This window comes from Herpailurus yagouaroundi, unplaced genomic scaffold, assembly GCF_014898765.1.
Source record: "Herpailurus yagouaroundi ecotype Mexico unplaced genomic scaffold, PumYag 139, whole genome shotgun sequence".
Classification (NCBI taxonomy): Eukaryota; Metazoa; Chordata; class Mammalia; order Carnivora; family Felidae; genus Herpailurus; species Herpailurus yagouaroundi.
Window position 1 is genome coordinate 80187095 of NW_024412394.1, and position 27160 is coordinate 80214254.

A 27160-nucleotide genomic window follows, 5' to 3' on the forward strand; every position below is an offset into this window, starting at 1 on the left:
ACCAGCATTCTTCTCGAAACTAGAACAAGCAATCCTAAAATTCATATGGAACCACAAAAGGCCCCGAATAGCCAAAGTAATTTTGAAGAAGAAGACCAAAGCAGGAGGCATCACAATCCCAGACTTTAGCCTCTACTACAAAGCTGTCATCATCAAGACAGCATGGTATTGGCACAAAAACAGACACATAGACCAATGGAATAGAATAGAAACCCCAGAACTAGACCCACAAACGTATGGCCAACTCATCTTTGACAAAGCAGGAAAGAACATCCAATGGAAAAAAGACAGTCTCTTTAACAAATGGTGCTGGGAGAACTGGACAGCAACATGCAGAAGGTTGAAACTAGACCACTTTCTCACACCATTCACAAAAATAAACTCAAAATGGATAAAGGACCTGAATGTGAGACAGGAAACCATCAAAACCCTAGAGGAGAAAGCAGGAAAAGACCTCTCTGACCTCAGCCGTAGCAATCTCTTACTCGACACATCCCCAAAGGCAAGGGAATTAAAAGCAAAAGTGAATTACTGGGACCTTATGAAGATAAAAAGCTTCTGCACAGCAAAGGAAATAACCAACAAAACTAAAAGGCAACCAACGGAATGGGAAAAGATATTTGCAAATGACATATCGGACAAAGGGCTAGTATCCAAAATCTATAAAGAGCTCACCAAACTCCACACCCGAAAAGCAAATAACCCAGTGAAGAAATGGGCAGAAAACATGAATAGACACTTCTCTAAAGAAGACATCCGGATGGCCAACAGGCACATGAAAAGATGGTCAGCGTCGCTCCTTATCAGGGAAATACAAATCAAAACCACACTCAGGTATCACCTCACGCCAGTCAGAGTGGCCAAAATGAACAAATCAGGAGACTATAGATGCTGGAGAGGATGTGGAGAAACGGGAACCCTCTTGCACTGTTGGTGGGAATGCAAATTGGTGCAGCCGCTCTGGAAAGCAGTGTGGAGGTTCCTCAGAAAATTAAAAATAGACCTACCCTATGACCCAGCAATAGCACTGCTAGGAATTTATCCAAGGGACACAGGAGTACTGATGCATAGGGGCACTTATACCCCAATGTTCATAGCAGCACTCTCAACAATAGCCAAATTATGGAAAGAGCCTAAATGTCCATCAACTGATGAATGGATAAAGAAATTGTGGTTTATATACACTATGGAATACTACGTGGCAATGAGAAAAAATGAAATATGGCCTTTTGTAGCAACGTGGATGGAACTGGAGAGTGTGATGCTAAGTGAAATAAGCCATATAGAGAAAGACAGATACCATATGGTTTCACTCTTATGTGGATCCTGAGAAACTTAACAGGAACCCATGGGGGAGGGGAAGGAAAAAAAAAAAAAAAGAGGTTAGAGTGGGAGAGAGCCAAAGCATAAGAGACTGTTGAGAACTGAGAGCAAACTGAGGGTTGATGGGGGGTGGGAGGGAGGAGAGGGTGGGTGATGGGTATTGAGGAGGGCACCTTTTGGGATGAGCACTGGGTGTTGTATGGAAACCAATTTGACAATAAATTTCATATATAAAAAAAAACTCATCTTACATGCTTTGATTATTTAGAATTGTGTCACTGCTTTTTTTCCTCTAAATATTACTATTTAGTCATTTTAGAAGATTGATCCTATTATTAGCTTGAGAACCACATATTAAAGATAAGTAGGCTAAACATGATGACATTTTGCTTATCACTTTTTGGGTAATGCAAAGTCATTAAAACCGAAGCAATGGAACAAGGTGATATTGTCCAACTGGGACAAGAAGCCAATGATGATGAAGAAGAGAGTTACAAATGTTGTAAGATAAGGTTTTAACAAGAAAATGGTTGCCAACAGTCTAAGGCTGAAAGTTTAACCAAGATGAAGATGTTTAGTGTGCAATTTGTTCATGCTTAAGATCAGTTTGTTTATTTTAATAAACTTAATGTATTCATTAAGAAGTCAAGTATGTATTTAAGACATTTCAGCACAGTGTTAGAATAGTGTCAGAACATTTCTTAATAGAGGGGTTTGGCTAAAGAGACAGAACAAAAAGGGTTGTATCTAAATAGGCATATTGAAAGTGAGGGAAATTTGTTTTCCCAAGTTAGAAAACCCATAAACACCCATGGAAAAGGAGGGAATAGAGGGGAGGTTTTGAAGATACAGGAAGGAGATGGCATTTGCATCTAGCAACACTTAGATGTACCAACATTGAAAACACATCTTCATGAAGCTCTTCCCTCTCCTACACACCCAAGCACACACGTTCCCTTAAAAGTAATGAGCCCTTTTTAAAAGCCAAATCTTTTTGCAACAATAACTTGTACTTCCCTATTGAATTAATTAAACAAGGAGGCCATTAGACTGAAGTGGTTCTAATGTTTTAGCAGCCAATATAAGCCAACCAAAACCTAAGCCTATAAATGCTCCAAAGTTAAGAAATAAAAACGAACAACCAATAACAGCCAACTAGCCTTTCCCAAATAAGGCAAATGCTTAGCTGTAGCCAATCAAATAATTTCCTTGTTTTGCTTCCATCTCCTCTCTAGAAAAGTCTTTCCCCTAACTCCTGTATGTGCAGCTCTTATAACCACTTTTTGTGTGGTGCTGCCTCATTCAAACTGATTTTTTTTCTCATTCTTAAAATTTTGAATGTACCTCAGTTTATCTTTCAAGATCCCAGATAAATATATTTTCCCAAACCATTGTCATTTTCTCTCTCTATTCTTCTTTTCTCTTCCTCTCTGTCTCATAATGGTTTCCCTTTCTTCCTCTCTCCTCTCCCTAGGATCTCTGGATACTACCCATAGATTACAATGATCAGGACTTCTCTTGTTTAGTGGGAATCATGTAAAAAATAAAATAAAATAATAAAGGGCAGACACAAAGCTTTTGAAGTACATAAGATTCTAAAAGATAAAACTCATGTGATTCACAATTTTGAAAAAATAAAATACTTGCAGATGTTGGATAGTTAGATGCTTTTAAACCAAAGAAAAACTAGGATCCTGATTTAAAAGCACTTTTGGTGAGCTAATTGTTTTATTGACTGCACAAGGAAATGACTGTCACTTTTCTAATCTACATTTGAATAGTCATAGTGTAGTTCCAATCCTTGCCATTCAACATCTGAGGCATGGGCATTTTCCTTCTGCTTTTTAACATTTTCTCAATTCAAAATTTCCCATACTCATCTTTACTATTAACTGACTTCAGTATTTTAGAAACCTGCACTTGTATGCAACCCTAATGAAATTAAAGACAAGCAACTTTAGTTGAAATTACATGGCTATTTCAATATTTAATAGTTTCATAGAAAATTTTCCAAGTTATTTTTTGCTATTCTTCAACTGTAACTTTTTGATGCAATAAGGAAAATTAGTGAATGCAAATAGATGTACATTTCACCTCTCTTTTCCAATATGACCCCAATCAACCAATTTTTTGCTGGCAAAATTGTGTTGCAAATGTTGAAGCCTGGAATATTTCCAGCCTACTAGAGATAGACCCATGTCAAATAAAGGACATTTTATATTCTGAAACAAAATTGCAAGCAACTTCTGGCTTCATTTGCCCATGTCAAGTATCTAAATAAAATAAAAGAATCTTATTATACTTTTATTAATGAGCATGGTGTGGATATTATTATATTAATTGAAATACCAATTTGCTTTCTTCATTTAAAAAAATCATATCTTAAATATCAACACAGTTCTAATGCTACAATATTAATAAATAATGGAAAAGCAAGTTTTCTGCAGATTTACAGATTTCCAAAGATTTGTTTCCAAGCTAACACTCAGTGGCATTAATTTGCTGGTAGCATAAGAATAGTTGAAATGTCACTGTACTCCAATTGGATGACTTACTTGGATCATTATATTACAAACTTAAAAGACCAGTGGAGAAGAGAGTTATTAGATTTGGGATTAATACAGCAATTAGCATATCTGGAATAATTACTTCATAAACATGCGTTTGGTCAGTCAAGGTTTAATTTTGGAAACTCTCAACTGTATTATGTAGTCTCTTTAGCTATTCTATTGCTCAGTGTTAGCTGAGTAAATAATTTTGAAGTTCTTTTTACCACATTAAAATGTAGTATGTAGTGCCATGAATTATGTGCTTACTATGTCATATAAGAGTAACAAACCATTTCAGAATGACTAGAACATTTACTCAATGTTAAAATAAAATAGAGTGCTTAAATCATCGGATTTCTTTAGTGTAATTGCTGGAATCTATGTATATTCACATGATATTTAAAAATTGGAAATCAAGTAGTCAATTCGTCTTTTTGAAATACACCTATTCATCTTTTTGAAACATTGAAATATGCTTAAGGTCATGAAGAATAAATTAAAATGATACTAACTACAATTTATCTAACTATGTGTGCCATTCAAAATTCCAAGTGTTTTTGTATGTATTAACTTATTCAGTGTTCACAGAACCATATGAATCGGTACTATTATTACCTATGGAGAATGAAACTGAGGCACAGAGAAGTAAATTTCCCAAGATTGCACAGCTACTGATTGGTAGAGTCAGGATTCTAATCCAAAATTCTAGCCCCCAGAGCCTGCATTCAGCTACTGTGGTTCTGGTCTTGAAGTCCATGTGTTCTTTTGTTATTATTGTTTTGTTCCTTTGTTTATTTTTTTCTGTTTTTAGGTTTCTTTGTTTGCTTGGCAGATATGCTTACCAAATAACTTCTGTTTAGATCACACAAATTTTATTGAACAATATGTGTCAGTCAGTAGACAGGGCAACAGTATTATTAAGATGAATAAGACAATCCTTGCCTTTTAGATGCTTAAAGTCCAATCAAGGAAATAGAGGTTTACAAAATATTTTAATTGCGAATACTAATATTATCAGAATCATCATAAACTAATATTTCATGAAGAAATACTATGCTCATTACTCAGCATTCAGAGTATAAAAAGTGCTACAACCTTTTCCGTTATTTATTTACTTATTTATTCATTCATTCTTTCACCTCAACATTAATTCAAATATTTATTGCATTCATACTTTGTGCACTTCTAAGCACTTGAAAAATTAAATGAAATAAAGCCATTTCTTTACAAATCTAACAGCTCAATGGAGAAGAGAGATTTTAAGTAAATAATCACACCCAATTAAATATATAATATGTAAATTGCAAATATACACTATGAGTGAAGAGTAAATAATATAATGAGGAATTATGATAAAGTCACTTGATTTACATTGAAAGTTCAGGAAAGGTTTTTCTAAGAAAGTGAATTTAATCAGAGCACTGAAAGATGCATAATAGTGAATTCATCAAAAAGGTGAATATTAACAGATGGTATGATTCGTAATTGTATCCATCTATATGGGTAAATTTATAATAAATCTAACATAAAGCCTCGTTTGGTAAGGTTCAAATGAGTGGCATAGAGCACTGGTATCAAACTTTTAGATTTTTTTTTACCTTGAAATTCACCACCAGCGAAAACCTGGAACCCAACATTAAATTGCCAACCTTTTATTTTATAGAAGAATGCCATTTAAAAACAGTGACAGAAATAATATCTGTCATTATCATCATTTTGAAAGAGAATTTTAAGTCCAAAAATGTAGGAACAATGAAATTAAGGACCCTTCTTTAAAACAAATAAATTTTGCTTTATCTTTCCCCTCATTTCATGAAAAATCAATACACTTTGATTAGGATCTGGAAAACATTGGACTATGGAAATTTCTGCTTCCTTGAGGTATTTATAAGCAGACTGGATGTTGGTAATGAGATGTGTCCGTTTAGATGTAGTGACCAAGAGGACCAAACGGGCCTGAGACATTGAACAGAAAAGTGGTAATCAAAATAAGACTTGAATCAGAATCAGAAGCTCACAAAATGCCAACTATACTTGAAAAGTCAGTGCACATGAGAACTGATAAGTCTAAAATGTTGCATTTAATTGTCTCAGTTTTTCAAGTCTCCTAAAATGTGAGAACATATTCATATACAGACAGTCACACAGACATCTCTATACGCACACACATAAATATACATAAATACATAACTATTAAATGTTAAATTTATACATTCTGATTGGCTATGGGTCTTCCCTGAATCATTTTACTCCTCTAAATTCACAGCCTGACAAACAGTGCACCTGCTTAACTGGGCTAAGTGCCAGGAAAAAAAAAAACCAGGGAAATTAATTTCCAAGAGCAGTAGATAAATGGCACACCTCATTAGAAAATCTATTTAAAAGGCACATCAGGAGATGTCTGCAAGACTTTCATAAGAAATTGATGCTTCCTACCATCATGTCCTTGCTGGCTTTCTTCTCAGATTACTGATCTTACTTCCCAGTAATAAGATTCAAATTCAAGTTATGCTTAATGAGTGCCTTGTATGTGCCAGGCACGTATGTTTTACAGGGATTATTTTATCTAATTTTTACAAAATTGTTTTGAAATAAGTATGTGGAATGCATGCAAAAATTACCAAATGCGCTTCTTTGAGACCTCTGGGTATAGCCATAGAATGATTTTTCCCTCTTATGGATGAGGATGCTAATAAATTATAACCCTTGTTCTTAGGCAAGAAAAGCCACAAGTTACTACAATTTATTCCTGTACCTTCTGACCTAGAGGGAAATCATTATTATCCAAGAGTGCCTAAGTTTGCAATAATCTCTTTAGAAATCCTATTTTTTGCATTTATTGTTTAGAGAGAAAATTGTTCCCTTTATAAATAACACAAACAAGTTTGTAAGGAATTTCAACCAAAGCCCACAAATTTTGATCCTGAAAGAGTTACCAAGTCATCAGGGCACTCCTCTGTTTTCTGGAAGAACTTGCTGGCTGTGTCTGCAGAAGCTTGGGGGCAAGGCATCCAGCAGCCTTTGTGACCCTCTAGACTCAATTAATAAGAAAGCAACGTTGCCCTGCACTAACCAACCCTTCCCAGACCCCCATCTTTGTTTTTCTGAAGACTTTCATCTTCCGGAAGAAAAGTAGAGGCAAGATGAATAATATCTGGCTGATCAGACATCTTGGTTTGTGTCTGTTGCCCTGAGACAAATATTAACAGCTCTCCATTTCACTCTCACAAGTGTCCTGTTTTGGATGATAAATTATACAGTCATCCTATGTGGTGGCTTTGTATGCTCTTAAATCACTAAATTGGAATGACATTTCCCAGAATTCCCTTACGTGTAAGGTCCAGGTAACAGTTGGGCACAAGAGAAATTTGCATGAGCTTTAAAAGGCAAAAAAGAAGTAATAGCCATTGCTTATTTTCTGAAGGTTGGTGTAGGGCAGGTGCTGTTGCAGCTCAAGCACATTATCACCGATATGCTGGCTGACCTTGACATGTGGCAGCAGCCGGCAGCATGCTCTCAGTTCCCCCTGGACCACCTCCTCCAGCATCTCCAAATCTTGGCCAGGCGCTTGTGCAGTTCCGTATTGGAAGGCACCAATTTATCTTGCAGCTCACCCACATCATCGTAATTTGAGGTGGTCAAAGTCAAATGAGGGCTCTAGTTTGTCCTTGTCAGTTCCAGTTTGTCCTCAGTCTCCCCTATGCTATTTCCATCTGCCCTTTCCAATGACAGGGTTCAGGACATGCTACCCCAAATATGGCACCTTGGCATATTAAATATTTTCAGCTGAAAGAATTTGAGAAATGACATTGTGCAAAAAGGACTTGCTGATATTCCTCTGAAGCAGGCCATAAAACTCTCATGAGAAAGGTGTCCTCCCTAAACCCAGAGGAAGGGAATATCCTTATTTCCAAGATGCCCAGAGAGATGTGAATGAACAGCCCTTGCTGTTTCCCTCAATTTACGACACTTAGCTCCTACTCTTTTTATCCTGTCACATTTTTCCACCACTTTCCACTTTTCATCAAACCTAGCATAAAAATGCTCAGGCTGAACTACTTCTTAAGGTCTTCCTTTCTTTATGAAGGCTCTTGTGTCTCATAAAACTTACATTAAACAAGATATTTTTCCTTTGCTATACCAACTTCCACTCTACTGACTCATGACCTTGTGCCCGATACATTGCAATAGCCTTACCTAGACTGCTGATCAGCTCCCATGAATGCATGAGCTTTACACTAAACCTTCTGTTCTGTGTCACTCATAGTGATTCTACTCTGATCAAAACCTGTGACAGATACATCATATTATTTTTGGATAGTATTAGGACTTTATATTTAGGAAGAAATGAAGGGTAGGTGAAATATCCTTTCTAGTATCTGGTTTTTTGTTTGCTTTTTTGATGTCCTACAATTTATCTCATTTGATAAGAGCAAGCAAAGTCACACATTTTGCAGACCAGAGAGAAAAGTGCTATTTCCATTGACAGACAAGGAAACATAAGTTCCTAGTCATGTTAGCTTATAGGTCACAGAGTTGTAGAGTGAACTCAAGTCTTCCGAAAGAGGCACATAAAAGTCAGTTCCACATATCCCTCACCAGTACGTTATTTGGGTATATCAAACCAAATTCAGAAAATAAGGAATTTCGAAGATTGGCCTAAAGGAGAATCATTCTTCTCAATGCAGTATAGTATTTGCTTATGAAAATAGATTTTCATTTCTCTAAGAACAATTTTTAATGCCTTAAAAGCATTTACTTACTTTTCTAAAATGCCAGAGAGTAATTCAGAGCCCAGAGACAGTTATCCTGTCTGCCCTTCAGTTATTTCCAATATGCTTTCTTTTATCACGAGCCTTGCTTTTTAAACATTAATGATACAAATTTCAAAAACATTATCTATTACAAAAGACTCATCATCATAACATTAATCCTTAGTAAATGTTTGAAATGTATCAATTAAAAATAGCATTGCAACATAGGAATACCATTTACATTTGACACTCTTATTAAAGAAAACAATTTTTTTCTGTGAATAATCTACATTAAAAAGACAGGCTAGAATTCACGAAATGGAGAAAAGAAATAAAAATTTTAATATGAGTGCATATATCTCATGCAACTAATGGTCACTATGAGTTACAAGTTTTATGCTGTAATTAGACAGACTTTGAACTTATATTATTTTGGTTTCAGAAAATGCACATTCAAATTTTAATTAGCAAAAAGTATTTGAACTTTTTATTTGAAGAATGTATATATTTTTTCTTTAGAATTTTAACTCTGTGATTATTTATTTTTCATTTCAAATTCATTAGAGACTATTTATCTTCCTAGATGTGGTCTTATGATGACAGTCCTCCCAATACATCATCTTTCTCTTTGCACCTGTGGTAATTACAATAACATTTTGTCAGCTAGAGTATTGGATGGCATTTCCTTATATCTAAGCATTTATCTAAAGATGTATAGCCTGGCAATATAATTTTCTGGGAGTGGGTATGGGGTAACCAGCCTTCAAATTGGCCCCCAACGATCGTTGCCTGCTGGTATTCATACCATTTTGTAGTTCGTCTCTTAGGACAATACATAGGGCTGACGTGTGTAACCAAAAGGACTTTGCAGAAATGACGGTATGTGATTTTCAAGTATAGGTCATAAGGGGCTTTGTGGCTTCTGCCATGCTCTCTCTTGGATCTGAGGGCAGTCAGTTGCCACGACATGAAGACACATCAGCATTAACCTGACAGCAAAATGAGTGCGACAACTTGCCAGTGGTTCCACTATCCAAGAAAATCTTTAGATGTCTGCAGCCCCAGTCAATGTCTTTATTGCAAACTCAAAATATACCCTAAGCCAACAACCACCCAGCTAAGCCATTCCCAAACTCCTGGCCTTCAGAAACTGATTAAGATAATAAATGTTTATTATTGTTTTGAACCACTTATTGTTTTTAAGTTTATTTATTTTTGAGAAAGAGAGAGAGAGCAGAGGAGGTGCAGTGAGAGAGAGAGAGAGAGAGAAAGAGAGAGAATCCCAAGCAGGCTGCACACTGTCAGCCCAGAGCCCAACTCAGGGCTTGAATTCACAAACCAGGAGATCATTACCTGAGACAAAATCAAGAGTCAGATATTAACCAACTCAGATGCTTAACCAAATGAGCCACCCAGGCATCTCTAAACCACTTATTTTTGAGGTAATTTATTATATAGCATAGATGACCATTATAAAATATGACAAGTGACATTGCATCTTATAAACATATTTTATTATTTTTTCATTCTGATTTTATTAAATGTATTCACTAATTTTTAGAGTTGCTCAAAAACTGGATGAAATAAAAAATGTATGATGTATTTTTTTCTTCATAATGTAAGAAATTGTTTCAAAATCAAAATGTCAACACTATGTATCCTTTAGGAAATGGATACCAGAAAATCTACTATATGACAGGCACTCACATACAGGGATGAATATGACAGTCCCTTCCTTGGATACGTTTATGTTTCTGAGTTATATAGACAAGCAAAAATATATTTATAATACAGTGTGCTAACTGCTGTTAATACAGTTGCCCATAAGGTAGTAAGGGAATGAAAGCACAGTACAGTGATTTTTTCTTAGGAAATCTGAGACTGTTTCACCAAAAAAGGGAGTAGCTCTTAAGCATGAATTCATCCCTCAAGAAAATGGAGGAATGGGTACCAACTAGTAATATTAATCAATACAGTGCTTGTGATAAAGCAGGTTTTGTTTTAAGCACTTCAAATATATTCACTTATATAATTCTCTTAACAACTTAATTACACAGGTACTATTATAGACCCACTTTATAGATGAGGAAACTGAGGCAAAGAGAGGCTGAATGATTTTTCCAATATTACACAGCTAGGAAGTTATAAGACCTAGGGAAATCCAGCACCAGAATTCACATCTTTAACCACTTTACTACAATTTCTGCACTACTGGGGGTTGGGAGGCAGGAGAATGGAATGAACGGAAGCAGGGAAGAGTGAGAATATATGTGTCCTAGGAAAAGAATGCAGGGAAGAACAATAGTAACTATGGCTGGAAAATAGATTGCATGACCTGAATTACAAGATGAAAACAAAGAGGTAGGCCAAGGACTTGAATTTCACGGCAAAGAGTTTATACTTGGGCAATAGGAAATACTTTGCCGAAGTTATGTTTTATGAAGATACCTTTGGTGCAATGTCAAAGGGAAGATACTGGGTGAGGGAGACAAGAAGAAATTGCGTTTGTCCCCTCAACAGAGAATCAAGGTCGGAAATGCGATAATGGAGACTGTGGTAACCAAGAGAAGGGAGGGAGTTCATGAGACAGGAGAGTTAGTAGTCAGCATCCAGCATAGTGATTGATCGGGTATCCAGCAGATTTAAAAGATGACTTCAGACCTCTTTTTGTGGGGAATGGATAGATGGTTAGGTCACTAATAAATACAGGAAATGGGGGAGAGGAGGCCTCACATAGAAGATGTGCCTAATAAACACTCCTTGAAAGAAGAAACGAAGTAGCAGTAATACAGAGGCTATTTTTTTTCCCTGTGAGATGAAATGCCAGTAACATAGGCATTATCCATAACTCCTAATTACAGTAATCCAAGGAAACTCTACCATAGATTGTGTGTCTTACACTTAAGTAATCTAATCTGAAAGTCTAATTATAGGTAGCTGCTCATTTTATAAAATAATTTAAAACAAATTTCTTGCAACAGTAATTTCTGTAGTGTACTTATTAAATTATTAACTTAACAAATATGAGATTTACATGTAATTCTTAAGATATATCTATTGGAACTGTATTGTATGACCATATTTGTTTCTAAAATGTAAGTGAATGATATTCTAGAAAAGGAAAGAATAGATGAAATATCACAGCTGATAGAGGCTCAAGGGAAATGAAATTACCTAGAGTGGTGTAACCAAGCTTTTCACTTAAAATTCTAGGTCATAATTTTATATTATAGGCATTTCAATTGTATATTCTTTTAAGAGCCTACATTATACAATATACCAAAATTATAGCTTATTTAAAGCAAAGGTTCACAGTTCTGAATTAATAGTGTTTTTCTTTGATTGACATCATAGGACTTATCTCTACTGATTAAATAATACTCATTTTAGGGCAGCTATCAATGGTACTGCAGGAAAAATCATCTCAAGCACACTGCCATGTAAATAAACCCAAATGATAGTTTTATGACTTTGCAATATTTATACTTAGATTTCTTTTAACATAGCCATTGCCTGGCACATATAGTAGGTTCTTGATAAATAATTGCTGAATGAGTAAAATGCCATAGTAAGAAGTAGGGGAATCCCTGACTATACAGAATGCAATTTACAGTATTTATAGTTTCTGGTTCCTACTGATTTCTATTCCCGCTGGAGAAAGAAAATGGAAAGTGGGGGTTGGGGGGTGAATGGTGCAAATATGAAAAAGCACATTAAGAGCTTAATGAAATGTTTTTGCTTGTGGTCAAAAGTGATATGCATGAGTTCATTCATCTATTTATTTAAAATTTATTGTATACCCGACTGAGTCCCTCCCTCAAGGAACTCACAGTCAATAGAGCATGTCAGATGTGGAAATAGACAAATATAATTTTTAAGTGTCAAAATACCTTGAACAAAGAGACAGAATGTATTCTAAAAGACTGAATAGACCATAATGAAAATCTGTCTTTCCTCACATGTGTTATTCCTGTTTTACTCCAAATCCATAAGAACACATGGGCACTCAAGATGTAGTATCTCATTACAAGTAATTATGAGAAAATCCTTTTAACACTCTTTATTTTCAGGAACTCAAAATAGGATGTTTTGATGGGAGGAGCAAAGAAAATGTCTGGAAAGAAAGCTTGGAGCCAGATGGTAGAGGGACTTAAAAATGCTTCACACAATTTTCCACTTGTCCAAAAGTTTTTTCCTTGGTTTGGTACTGTTTTAAATTGATAAAGTCTCATTTCCCAAACCAAATCTCCACCAAACTTTTTAATCAGTTATCTTCATAGAACTGTAATGTTTGGCTTTCGGTCAGCATTACAAATATGGAAATATATTTCATTCGAAATCACTGAACAATAGACAAAGAAGGATCAAAGGAAATGGTGACAAAGAAACTAGAAGTAGTTGACATTCAAGCACATTTGAGAGGTGCTTTATTTCTCACACTAAGACATGATGAAGAGAAACAAAGACAGTAGGGGAGAACATAATTTCTATTCATCTGAAAGCACATTTCATGACTCTTACCTGAAAAGTTTTTGTAATCCACTAGGTCAAACATAACGACAGCAACAGCTGACCATGTGATTATCAGAGCAATGACCAGAAGCCAGGCTGCTGGGGAGCTGAATGTTGTCACTATGTCTTCTGTGACTGTCCTCTTCAGAACTTTCCCAGGGGATTTGGGCACAGATCCATTTTTGCTGTCTATCACTGTGGTGGTAGTAGACGCATTTCCTAATCAAACATTCAGAAAGGAGAATTACAATTTAGAACTTTATGTCAGATGTTAATAACCAAAAACCCACACAGATTATAAATGTATATTTAAGTTGTCTGTACCATTTTCTATATAGCAAAGCATACCTCTTTAATGGCAGGGACACATCTCCTGCCCACTACCCCAGTATTTACCCTCCACTCTGAAATCCACATGCCCTTGTGATTAGCACTCTTCCACTTCCTAAGCGCTGCAAATAATACCATCGGAGCCACAAACTTTGTCATCACCTTTGATCATGTTTATTTCTCCCTTACCACCTCCTATATCCACTACCATCAAAGGCAATCTGTTTGTTTGTCAAGTTGTTTTTTAATACCTTTTCCCTTATTCAAGTTCATATGTCAGTTCTGAATATAAGCAAAAATATCTCCTCTGGGTGGTGGGGGGGAGCAAAGTCAATGATAAAGTAGCACAAATGGATAAAATCCTTTTTGGATATCCTGGCTTAATTGTATAAGTGGCTGTTCTATTGAGGCCATTCATTTTTATTTGTGAAGGGTCACAGAAGATTTAAGAGAAAATCTTGTTATATGCATTAACTTTTTTATTTCTGCTTTCAAAATCTACATGTTTATGGGAGAAAATGCAAAAAATATTTAAAAAATAGGAAAATAAATAAATAATTATTTGTGATCTCACCACTCAGAGGCAACTGTTAACATATCGTGCTGTTTACACCTACTTTTCTATACACACATGTAAATATATAAATATGCTGTATTTGATTTGAAAAGTCATCATCGCATCCTGTTTTCCACTAGGCAATATATAATAGGCATGTTCTCCTGCCATATGTATTCCATAAAATATCACTTAAGTGGCTGCATGGCATGTCATTTTGTGGATATGCATAATTAAGTCAAAAAGTTTTCTACCTTGGGACATGGCAAAAGTTTTCTTAGCACACATTCATAATTTTTATGTTCAGAAAATTTCCTAAACCTAGAATTTCTGGTACAAACAGTATTCTCACTTTTATATCTTTTGAGAATATACATATGTATTTGAAAATTTGTATGTTTGTTTTTGAAGTTTATTTATTAATTTTGAGAGAGACAGCATGAGTCAGGGAGGGGTAGAGGCAGAGGGAAAGAGAGAGAATCCCAAGCAGGCTCCACACTGACAGCACAGAGCCCGATGAGTGGCTCAAACCCATGAAGCCATGGGATCATGACCTGAACTGAAACCAAGAGTCAAATGCTTAACCGACTAAGCTATCCAGGCACCCCAGAAAATTAGTATATTTTTGAAAATGTACATACCAGCAGTCTCTGTTTTCTTATCTTTGACAATACTGGGTATTGTCAAATAGAAATAGATTAAAACTATTTTCAATCACGTAGGAGGAAAGTTCTGCTTCATTTGTAGTTCTTTGATTACTAGCAATAAGCTTTTTATATATTTATTTTCCCTTTATATTTTTTATCTTTTGAAATTTTTTGCTCACTTTTCCATAAACCTCCATTGAGTGTTTTAAAGAACTGTATACACATTACATGTACACAGTCATATGTATGCATATATTTTTATACAAGTATACATGTATATACAGATATCTTTGTGTACGCATGTATATGTATTTATACATATTATATATATGTATATGTGCACATACAGATATCCATATGTGTGCATGTGTATGTATCTATACATATTTATACATTTATACTCCTTGCAAGAGGGTATACATGTATGCATATATACAAACACATACATATGATAAAATACTTTATCTGATCTTAGGTTGCAGTTTGTTACCCTCAACTGTCCACCCTTTCTTTTTGTGGTACAATATTTTTAAATGTTTATTTATTATTTTTAAGAGAGGTAGTATAAATAGGAGAGGGGTTAGAGAGAGGGAGAGAGAGAATCCCAAGCAGGTTCCATGCTGTCAGAGCAGAGCCTGACTCAGGGCTGGATTTCAGGAACCGCAAGATCATCACCTGAAGCCAAAATTCAAGAGTTGGATGCTTGACCCACTGAGCCACTCAGGTGCCCCTGTGGTATTTTAATGTACAGAGTAAACACTGAAAAATTTTGTAACTGTTTCATGTTACTCCTGCAAAGTTGCTGCCTTTGTATGGCTAGAAAGCACCCCCTCAATGGAGAGTAAGCATATCTGTTTACATTGACAACCTGGACTCATAGAAAGTTAACTCTAGGGGTATCTTGAAATCTGAAGCAACTATATCATATTACATTTAATAACAATTCAAAATCAACCAGAAAATTCAAGTGACTCTCAAATAGCATTTTCAATTCCAAATCATACAGATATGTAGTAAATAATTGAATACAAAAGAGAAAAAAAAAATCTCTAACAATCCCAATGTTTTTGCCAAAATCACAGCTCAACACCGTATTTCATATATTTTAAATATGGGCCATAATACCTATCATAATTTAACAGTTAAATATAAAAAAGGAAATGTTATTAATCATCTCCTAATATATACAATTAACTATTACCAATTTTAGTTTTTACCTCAAAATTGCATTCTCAAACTAAAAAAGCAAACTCCAAATTTGGACACTTCCTTGCCACTTTTCACAAAATAAATTTCATGTAACTGGTGTTACTTCTAGAATGTGCTAAATAATAGCTGGAAAGTTTTCAAATTTTAAAACTGAAGGGAATTCTTAGTACTCCTAGGTCTCCAAGTGGAATTAAAGTGCTCCCTTCAATCTTCCAACCTCTTTCACTACCTTTCACAATCCTTCCTTTCAGTTAGGTCCAGATTTTTCATGGAAACAGTAAAGAAAAACAGCTCTGCCACAGGTTTCATAGACAATAGAGATTAGGATTAACTTCCTGGCTAGAATGTCCCTACTGTGCTGCCTTACCTCTGAGTTAGAAATATCTATCTCTAAGGAATGAGGTTAGTAATGCCGATTTACAGGTTTATGATGGTGGAAAAATAACTCATATAAATTGCTTGGCAAATTTCCTGCTACATCGAATTATTCAATAAATGGCAGTACAATAACTACTAAACTATATCTTCATTATTATCAACATCACCATCGCCGTTACTTCTACTGCCACCTCCACTGCTGGTACAACCCTTACCATCGTGGTGAGAAAAGACCAGAAGGGCAAGAGCAACCTTAGAAACTACAGTTGAGGCTGAAAAACTAAGTTTTCAATAAATGCAGGCATTTGTTTTCTTTAATAAGCATATATGTTAGGCTAGACCAAACCAAAATGGAATGCTATAATTGCTTCAATGACATTCTTTCCTTTTTTTAAGGTTTTTAAAAAATATTTATTTATTTTGAGAGAGAGAGCACAAGCGAGGAAGGGCAGAGAGGGAGGGAGAGAGAATACCAAGCAGGCTCCACGCTGTTAGTGCAGAGTCTAACACACCTTGAGATCATGACTTGAGCCAGAATCAAGAGTTGGATGCTTAACTTACTGAGCCACCAAGCTACCCCTTAAAGGTTTTATTTTTAAGTAACATTTCCACCCAATGTGAGGCTTCAACTCACAGCACCGAGAACAAGACTTGCACACTCTACTGAGCCAGCCAGGCACCCCATGACTCTTTCCACGACTTTCTTGAATCAGCTAATTTACTTCTTGTGATACAGAAGTGGGACACAAACTGTAATTCATTCATATTAACAGAGAGTGTTTTGCCCCATTAACAAATTAAGAGAGAATTATATATGAAAAATAAAGTTATTTTGTTACAATACAAATGTTTGCAGCCTAATGGAACTCATTAACCAGAAAAACAAATTTTGAAACTTCTAACAGCTGTGTACATGGGGTGCTTAGAGTTTGAATCCAGTTCATATGACAATTTTTAGTTATTGGGGAAGAAATGAAAATAGTGCAATAAATTAAATACTCTAGTTAACAAAGTGTTAAATTTTTCTTTACCAATAAATTGCAGTATCCTTCTCTTGATAAAAAATAAGTGCCATAAAATTCTATCACTGACTAGGGAAAAGAAAATCAAATACATCCAAGTGTATATATTAGTAGGTATTAATAATAACCGAACATAACTAATACAATAATTTTTAGGTGACAATAGTAAATCTAACCCCTTATTTTTAAGAGATTAAAAAGCTGTTGAGGAGATCAGCAGTAGATGATTTAATTAAGATTTTGAAATGATTTTAAGTCGCAATTAACAACAGTGACAATGAATCTCCTTTCTTTCCTGAAAAACTGTGTGAATACATATCCCAAGGTCATGAACTCAATTTAGTTGAAATAATAGCAAGATGGAAACATATCTTTAAAAAACAGATTTCACAGACTGTACTTGAGATGGCTCTCAAAGAAGGAAAAATTAGAACGAACTCATATCATATCCTTTCATTGATTTTTGTGCCAAATTCCCATCACTTCTAATGGCAGTTCTGAAAATGGATGAATGATAGGAGTGCTTCGAAATGCAATTTAAGATCCAAGTGGGGCTACAAGTGAGTCAAACCTTTGGAATAATGATTTGCAGGAGAGTAAGTGAATTACAAGTGCTTAGGAGAGGCCACCTGAAAGTTGATATGTTGCTAATCTCCAGTTTTTTAACCTTTGGAAGATGTCCTACTACCACTATACAGAGCACACCGGAAGAATTGCTTTTGCACTTCAGATTCACTTCAGTGAACTGTGGATTAGAGAGTATTTCTGTAGACAATATCATACACACCTGCCTGGTATCTTGAAGCTGAAGGAACAAATTTACCAGGATTTAGTACAAATTAGTCGAATCATGATCATATTTTTAAAAGACAAAAAGTTTTTAAAGGGACAAAAATTTCTATATATTTTTTCTTTTTTTATCACAAAAATGAGAAACTGTATAAATTCAGAAAGCAATGCAAGTTCAGTGTTCAAATGTGACTTTTAATATTTAAAATAACTGATATTATAATGAATCTCAAATTTTATTTCACCTTATAATCCTGCCAAACCATTAAAATACAACATTTTAAATGGATGAAAATGATAAAGCTAACACTAAATGACTTTGTACATTTTTTCTATTTGTTTTTGCCTTCACATTCTCAAAATTTCCACTTAAAAATTAATCAAGACTCAAAGATGATGAAAATACATTCCGAGTATCCAGCTCAGAAGACAAACTATAAGCAATTTGAAAGAAATCTGAAGGTTATACTGCTTATGGAAAATTATGTGTTTCCTTTGTTATGGAAACACAGTAAATTGTACCTTTCATTTTGCATTCAAATTTACTGCAGAAGCCACCCAGAGCCAAGAGGAATAAAATTGAGGGGAAATAAATTGCCTTCTCTGACAGCTGGTCAAGATAAATGCGAAGAACAGAGTGTGTAATCTGAGATTATTTAATGTTTGAGAAGTACTTTGAAGATGACAAGAGCTAGTTATTGATATGGTGGAAGAAATGAGAGGTAAATATTACTGAGAAATTTGACATGGGCATTGCTCCCGGAAAGTTGGCATCTCAGAGCAGGTAGGGTATGTAACAGTACTTTTCATGCCTACTTTTCGTTTCCATTCCTTCTGATTTCATACAAATTATTTTGATTGCCAGAAAGCTAGAATCAGCTTCAAAAGAAATGGGGATCTGGCTGAAAGGCCATGTGACTGCCCCATAAAGTAAAACTAGGGGCTGCTTATGAAGTGATTCCAAAGACCAGCATCACAGGTTATGTATTGAAGACTAAACCATAAGCCTTTTAAAAGAAGTCACTTTTAACCTCATCACACTTTATTAATCAGATGAAACTGCCAAGTACACTTGCCCGTTATTATTCCTATGGGAAACTGATGACACAATCCCTTCCAGAATGCTCTGGGATGTGGTTTGTGGCGTACTCCAATGTTATATTTTCCCTTCAAAAATTAGAGGATAAAGGACAAAAGAGTATATACTATCAAATTATATGTATTACTCTGAAATTATATTAAGAATGTAATTCCCAATTACAAGTAAGAATGACCTTAACCATATTTTTAAGTGTTCCAGAAAACACATGTAAGTAAGAATTTTGGAGAAACTTTGCCAAAAAGACTTCTTGGCAAATGAAGTTGAAAAATGAAAAATCCATCTTTTCTCAATCCTGGTGTCTGCAGAATGTCTATGTAGCATAAACATAGACATCTGTGACAATTAAATTATGTTTTTCTACAAGTATATATAAATGGAATAAAAATAGATTTTGTGAGGCAAGATAAATGATGACAATTTACAAAAACAGTCTTTATCAAAATAATCCTACATACTCTGATTGAGATTAGATAGATACAAAGTGTTGATAATACATAATAAATAACTTAGAGTAATTTTTAAAAGAATTCAGATTTTTGGGATATGATCATTGTAATATTTCAGAGGATGATTTGGCGATCCAATCTACCTACAGACGTGGCAAATATATATTTACTTTTTACATTAACTAACAATCCTTCCTACCCACCCACTCCCTATACTCTTCTAGGAGATGAATTTCTTTTTCTAGTGGTGGAACTAGAAAGTGAACCCTTACCTAACCCCCAGCCATAGGACCAGTTCTTTAAAATAAGCCTGCCCGTTACAAACACCCTTTTGCCCATGACTGGAAAGGGATGGACAGTCAGAATCCTCCACATATTTTGTGGAACTATTGAATGACACTCTATTTCTCCTGGGGTTGGCAAGTGGGTAGGGTCTACCAGTAGCCTTCTAGCTGACCAGCTGGAGAGTCTGTTGCAAGATGGAAAGAGGCAGGATTCAGATTCCACTGCATAGGAGAGCCAGCTGTGTTTAGAGTCAGACGTATCTCTGGACTTTCCAGTTATATGAGAATATATAAACTAATTTGTTTATGTTTGTATTACTAGATATCATGAGTTCTGATTGATGTTCTGGTTCTTGCTAGGGATGTAAATTAATTATTTTCCTTCAGTGTTTGTGTTACGAGGAGTGATCAGTCAGAACAATCTAAATATACAGGTTCTTTTTTAATTATTTTCATTTTTTTTAAAAAAAAACCTCTTAATTCTCAAGTGGCTTCATTGCCATGGTCGTAAATAAAGAGATCTTTTGGTGCTTTCAAGGTCAAATTCATATATTGAGGTGCTTTTTCTAAGAAGAGCTCACTTGTGTTCTGGGTGTGAAAGGCAGGATCTCCCTTCCTAAATTGTGGTCCCCCATGGTGACCCGCTAGCCCATTCTCCAGTTCTCTAGTCCTTACTGCAAATTAAAATAGACGTCTTTTCCTGTAGTAGCTCCAGTAAGGCTCAGTCTTCCCCTACCTTTTGAACTTTTCATTATCAATTTAGCAGTTACTACCTTTTCTACAAATTGTAAACTGAATTTAGAGATGAAGGGCCATGATGAGTGCATAACTAGAATTAATTTTGTGAAACAGAATGTGTTGAACTCCTGACACATTACAGGTAAAATGCATGGTGTTTACCAGTCTAAAGTGGGCAAGGATTTCTGACCAATTCCTTTTTTTTCTACTAAAAAAAAAGTCCACTCTTAAAGAATGACCTCAACTGTCCACTTCTTAATGATATTTCTTTGATCTTTTTAAATAAGTGCTGTTGGTTTTACCTGTGATTATATAAATTTTTGATAAATGCAGTGATATAAAATTATCCTGACTTTCATATAGTTCTTTTTTTGTTGTTCAGCAAGGCTCTTGATTGAGAGTAATCATGTATCTTATCAAGTATGGAGTACTTCAGCCATTTTTACACAGTGAAGCCCTAATAAACAATAAATATGAAAAACTTCTTAAGTTTTGCTAAAAGGAATAGGCTTTAAAAAACTACCATGCCAAATAATCTCAGCATTTCTGCATATAGAAGGATAAGTAGTACATAGTGACTTCTAACCAGAGAAATAAATTAAGTGAAAAACAAAATTTATTTTTATGACAGACGAAATGTTCAGATAAGAGACATATTACTGAAAGAAGTAAAAGAATATCTGTTCAGGAGCATCTCATAAGTGGGAAATTTAGCTGGTCACAATAATTCAACCTCCAACAGAGAAGACTAGTGGGGTACAGAAAAAGATGTGCATTTCTTTTTTTTTTTTAATTTTTTTTAACGTTTATTTATTTTTGAGACAGAGAGAGACAGAGCATGACCGGGAGAGGGTCAGAGAGACAGGGAGACACAGAATCTGAAGCAGGCTCAGGCTCTGAGCTGTCAACACAGAGCCCGACACGGGGCTGGAACTCACGGACCGCGAGATCATGACCTGAGCCAAAGTTGGACGCTTAACCGACTGAGCCACCCAGGAGCCCCTAAAAGATGTACATTTCTTTGAAGAAAAACATCCATTTATTAAATAATGTTAATAATTAAGCAGACACACTTTTTTCTAATGAGGCAATTAGAACTAGCATCTGCAATGTTATTAGGGTTTAAATCTCTGAAAGTTTCAAACTCTAGGACAGGTTTCTACAACCACATCAGGCACAGTAAATGTACAGATGAACCTAAGTGCTGATAGTCAACTTACGAATGCATGATAATGCACCATCTTAGTCAGCTGGGGCTGCCATAACAAAATACCACAGACTGTATGTCTTAACAGAATTGGTTTTTTCTCACAGTTTTCGAGGCTAGAGATTCCACATAAGGGTGCCAGTGGAGTGGGATTCTGGTAAGAACTCTCCTCCTGGCTTGCAGATAGCTGTCTTCTCACTGTATCCTCATGGCAGAAGGCAAACAAGCAAGCTCTCTAGCATCTCCTGTTACAAGGGAACTAATTCTGCCATGAGGGTTCCAACCTCATGACCACCTAAACCTAATTACTTCCCAAAGGCCCTGTCTCCAAATAACATCATCTTGGAGGACAGAGCTTCAACATGTCAATTTGGGAATGATGCAATTCAGTCCATAGCATGCATATTTCTATTTGATTATTTTAAAATTGCTCAAAAGAATATTAATATATCTTAAGCTTAATAAGCATAAATATTTTAATAGAGCTATATATTTCATGTTAAGATAATGGAAATTGTGGCCATAGTTCCTTACTATCAGTACACGCCTAAGCAGCCCAAGTCAAAATGTCAGCGGTTACTACATATTATGAAGTAGTTTAGGGATGGAAATCAATCAATAAGACCCATGAGATCACCTTTTTATAACAATGATTTTGACAGATTCAATCAGCTTTATTTTAGGAAAATAATCCATCTTCACCTCATGAATGCAGGAAGTCTCGTGCAAGAGCTAAGCCATCTTAGGATCTGTCTGATTTTATAAATTTGAAGTTTGGGGATAGGATATACAGAAAATTTCCCAAATTTTGAGGATTTGGTTTCAGGCAAACAGAAGTTAGACTCTGGTTCCTAGCAAATATGATTTGAATAGGATAGACATAAGATCCATATACTGTATTCAAGTTCCTTTGCAAAATTAATTTTCTAGAATTTTATGTTTGGGTTGACTCATTTTCTTCCTGGGCCAAATATGCATAATTGAAATGCTTTACCTAGCCCCAGCAGTCCTCCTACTAAATTGCCCCATTGTCACTGAATCACAAACTCACTGAAATTGAAAAGGGTTGAGTAATGACATGCTAGTTCAATTTAGAAAAAAAAATACTAAACTCAATGCTTCGAAATCATTAGCTTTCCATGATTTGTTGATTCTAATGTGTGTTTTTTACTTTCTTTTTCTTAAAGACATTTTCATGGAAATCAACTATTCCTTAAGAATTAATCATCTCCCGCTGCTTTTACCCAACATGGGAGTCATAATCCTACCATTACAGTGTCACATAGCTTCTACTTTATTTTCATTAAGAAAGTGTGACACTCCCCCCACCCCAAAAAAAGCACACAACATATTCATACTCTTTGCATGTAAATTCTTTCAGTAATAATAATAAGGACTTCATGTAAAGCTTCTGTTTAAAACTGTGCTCATATAAAATAATGGGTTTCTCACATTCCCATCAGCTACATTCAGGAAGTGAAGAAATTTAAGAATTAAGATCTACATTTTTTTCAAGTTTACTTCTCTGGGTGAGTTTTCAGATAATTATTTCATGAATCAACCTGACTTGTTTTTTGATATATTTAAATATAAATAAAACTGAACCTATATTTTCTATTTATAGGGACATTCCCATCCATTTTTTGGAAAAGCAGTGATAATGTAATAATTTCATCTTTTTCATACATACACATAAATAAGGCTATTTAGAACATATAATCATTAACGTAACCAATTTAATATTAATATAACTAATAATAGAGTATAAAATCACTAATTTTATTGAACACCCAAGAGGCTTCTGGAATAAAAATTACAGTGAAGTATCCTTACTTTTGTGCAACTTTAATTATGAGTAAAATAAATCGACACTTTCTATAGTTACTCCAGAAATAATGCTATGGCCATGATTTGACTGAAAACAATTGTTTTCCATAGAACTGTTAAAATTCTCCATGAAATAAGATATTTAATAATTTTGGTGAGGGAAGATATATACTTACAATTGGGCACCTCTGTAACAGGATATTATTATATTTTGTTTAACTTGCACCCACATCATCACTAAGCTATTTGAAAGGTTTGGAACAGATCAGAACAGTGTAGCCAGAACCTTCATCTTTCTGAATTGGGTCCACATATCCCATGAAGAAAATACCCATATTGCATGAGGAAAATGCAGCCTAAAAATTGAGAGCAAGAGAAGATTTGCTGTGTTGTTTAAAATCATTTAATCTATAGGGGGAAAAAAGCAGCTTCCCGTGCCTTTCAAAGGACTTCTAAATGAGCTTGAAGCTCCTTTATGCATTTCTGAAAAGAACATTAAGGTATCCATGCTCATATTTTAAAAATGCAAGCAATTAGGTAAACACAAATAATACTTTATACAAATCTTTCTTTTAAGGAGCCATAGAGTTTTAGAAACAGCTGAGAAGGCTGCACACTTCTATAAAATAGAGCGAATATCATAGTCCTCTCTGATATGAAAGAAAACTGAAACAGGGGAGTTGTTGAAGAGAACCAGTTTTCTGAAGTCTACTCATTATCAAAGTTTCCAAGCTTAGTTCCTAATATTTAATCTTCTGAAGTGTTTATCCAAATAGATCTAATATTGATCTTAAATTTTATGGCTGGACGATGCCACTCATTGGCAACAAATAAAAGGCTTTGTCTCTGGGCAATTATAGTTCTGAGATGAAACAATTTTAAAAAGCAAAGATATAAACTAAGTGATTAATAACTGAACTTTTTCTAACTCCTTCACACTTTTCAACATTTCATTTTCAGTTTTACTAGGCAGGAGAACAGTCATTTGACTGACTATTCTGGACATAAAATTATATCTCCTCAACACGTGAAGGAATAAGAAATAAATGGAAAATTAGGACCCTGTCTTCTAAGAACCTACATGGTGGTATTTACTGTCAGGTGGACTCAACTTTGGTATTAGTGCTAGGGACTGGGAAAAAGGAGCCACTTTCCTCTGGCAGTCCAGGATTGATTGCAGGTATTGGGACCATCAGTATTATGTAGAACAGTGAAATCCCCTATCCCCTCATTTCAAATGGCTTATCTGAATAGGATTTTACTATTGACAGAAGAGTACTTCTGACATTTAGATCACTCAGAGCAGCTATTTCTATGGAGTGAGCATTTCTATGAGCTTTATTTGACTAAGCTTATTCAAGCATTACAACTGCATTAGTATCACCAAGCCATAGCAGATTCCATAAAATAAGCTTTATAAAATTGTGGTTGCCCTATAGCATGCTTTTTTGGAAACTACTAAGCAGTCTTCCCCTGAGCAACATAGCTCTAGAGTTATGCTTTACAAGATGTCTGAAATCCAATGTCTCTTGCCATCTTGGAAGGGGAGAAAAGAAATGGAAAAGAGTATGGGAATCATTTTTTACATTAAAAATTATTTTCCTTTTTAATTTTATAACAAAAGGGAGACACATTAAATATTCAAATTTAAATATTAAACCCTTTGGTTCAGCATTAGAGGAAATTCTTCAAAAACAGCATTGATTCTTTTCCACATCTTACTTCTGGTTAACTGCGCCTCCTATTAAAGACTACAGATCATAAAAAGAATCAAATTATAAAAAAGTTTTGCTAAGACAGATTTTAGATAAAAAATTATAATGGCTGATATTCTAGTCCCAAAACCGATCATAATTACATTGCCTTGGGCTTCTATAGTATCTCTGCTCCAGAGAAAATAAATGTCACCACACATACCAGACTTTCTGGGGATATATGTCATTTATACATGTATACATATACATATATGATTTATACATATATGTTCTGCAAAAACAGTGCAGAAACCACAGTGACTCATAAAGAACATTTGGTTAGGGGCACCTGAGTGACTCAGTTTAGCTTCCAACTCTTCATTTTGACTGGGGTCATGATCTCAGGGTTCATAAGATGGAACTCCGCTCAAGCATAGAGCTTGCTTGGGATTCTCTCTCTCCTCTCTCTCTGCCCCTCCCCTGCTCTCCCTCTCTCTCTCTCTCTCAAAATAAATAAACTTTTTTTAAAAAAAAAAAAAAAAGAAAATTTGGTTAATAAATGAAGGAGATCATATGAGTAAGGTTTGTCAAAACTCAATGTAGTAAAAGGATGATTTGTCATTTGCCAAGAAGTTAAACATTGTATCAGTTTTTTAGGGCTGCCATGACAACAACAACAAACACACACACACACACACACACAAATTAGGTGACTGAGGCAACAAATTTTTGCCTCACAATTCCAGAAGCCAGAAGTCTAGAATCAAAGTGTTGTTTCTTTTGAGAACCCTGAAGGAAGATTCTTCCGGAACCTTCCCCTGGGCTTGTAAATGGCTGGCTTCCTGTTCCCATGGCATTATTGCTGTATGGACATCTATCTCAAAATTTTCCCTTCTGTATGGACACCAATCAGATGGGCTTGGAGCCCATGCTGTCGACTCAATATTAGCTTGATTGCCTCTGTGAAGACTCTACCTCCAAATGAGGTCACCTTCTGAGGTACTGGGGAAATAGGACTTCACTTTATGAATGATGGGGAGGGGTGCACAATTTGACCTATGAACAAGTACTACATGGTCTCTTCACCATGTTATCACCAAAATTATCTTGTGAAAGATTAAGTTAAGTCTATTCTAAGGCATTACCATTAAGGACATGTAAAATGAAACCTTGAATTAATCAAATTGTCAAGAAAATTTGTAATTCTTTCTCAGATTCCAAAGGTACCTGAAATAGTGAAATTATTCAATGATGGCGTCAGTAGTGATGCTCTGTTATTTCCTTCTGTTATAGAAATGTTAAATTTTAAAAATATACGTATGAATGTCTGTATTTAATATATATGTGCGCATGCGCGCGCATACACGCACGCAGGCACGCGCACGCGCACACACACACACACACACACACACACACACACACTACAAGTTAGGCAAATGCCATCAACATATTTTAACAAAATGATAGATTATCTAAACCCAAAGTAACCGCAGTTAGGTCAGATATTTAACATAACTATTTGTCCAAATTATTCCTTTTTTCACTATATTGAAATATTAGATTCTTTTAGCCAGATATTTAATATTTAAATAAACCTGCCCTTTATGCCTTAACCTATAAACCATAGTGTAAATAAAGACCACATGTTTTGTTTTTTGCCAAAGGCATCAACATTTATGGATGTTATGCTTCCAGAAAAAGTTTTATTATAGGTTGCAGACTTTATGTGATTTAACTGTAAAAACACTAATACATACATACAAAAACTAATGATTGCTAAATCAAAATATTTA

At 35.1% G+C, this 27160-nt stretch overlaps 1 protein-coding gene across 2 annotated transcripts in view; it reads right to left on the reverse strand.

Annotated features, from left to right (window-relative positions):
• The window catches only part of TRDN (triadin), a 403209-nt gene that overhangs the window by 341831 nt on the left and 34218 nt on the right, over positions 1-27160 (reverse strand). For both annotated transcript variants that reach the window (XM_040474537.1, XM_040474536.1), the window contains exon 2: positions 13148-13357. In XM_040474537.1, coding sequence (XP_040330471.1) covers positions 13148-13357 — 210 coding nt within the window. The remainder of the gene's footprint in view (positions 1-13147; positions 13358-27160) is intronic.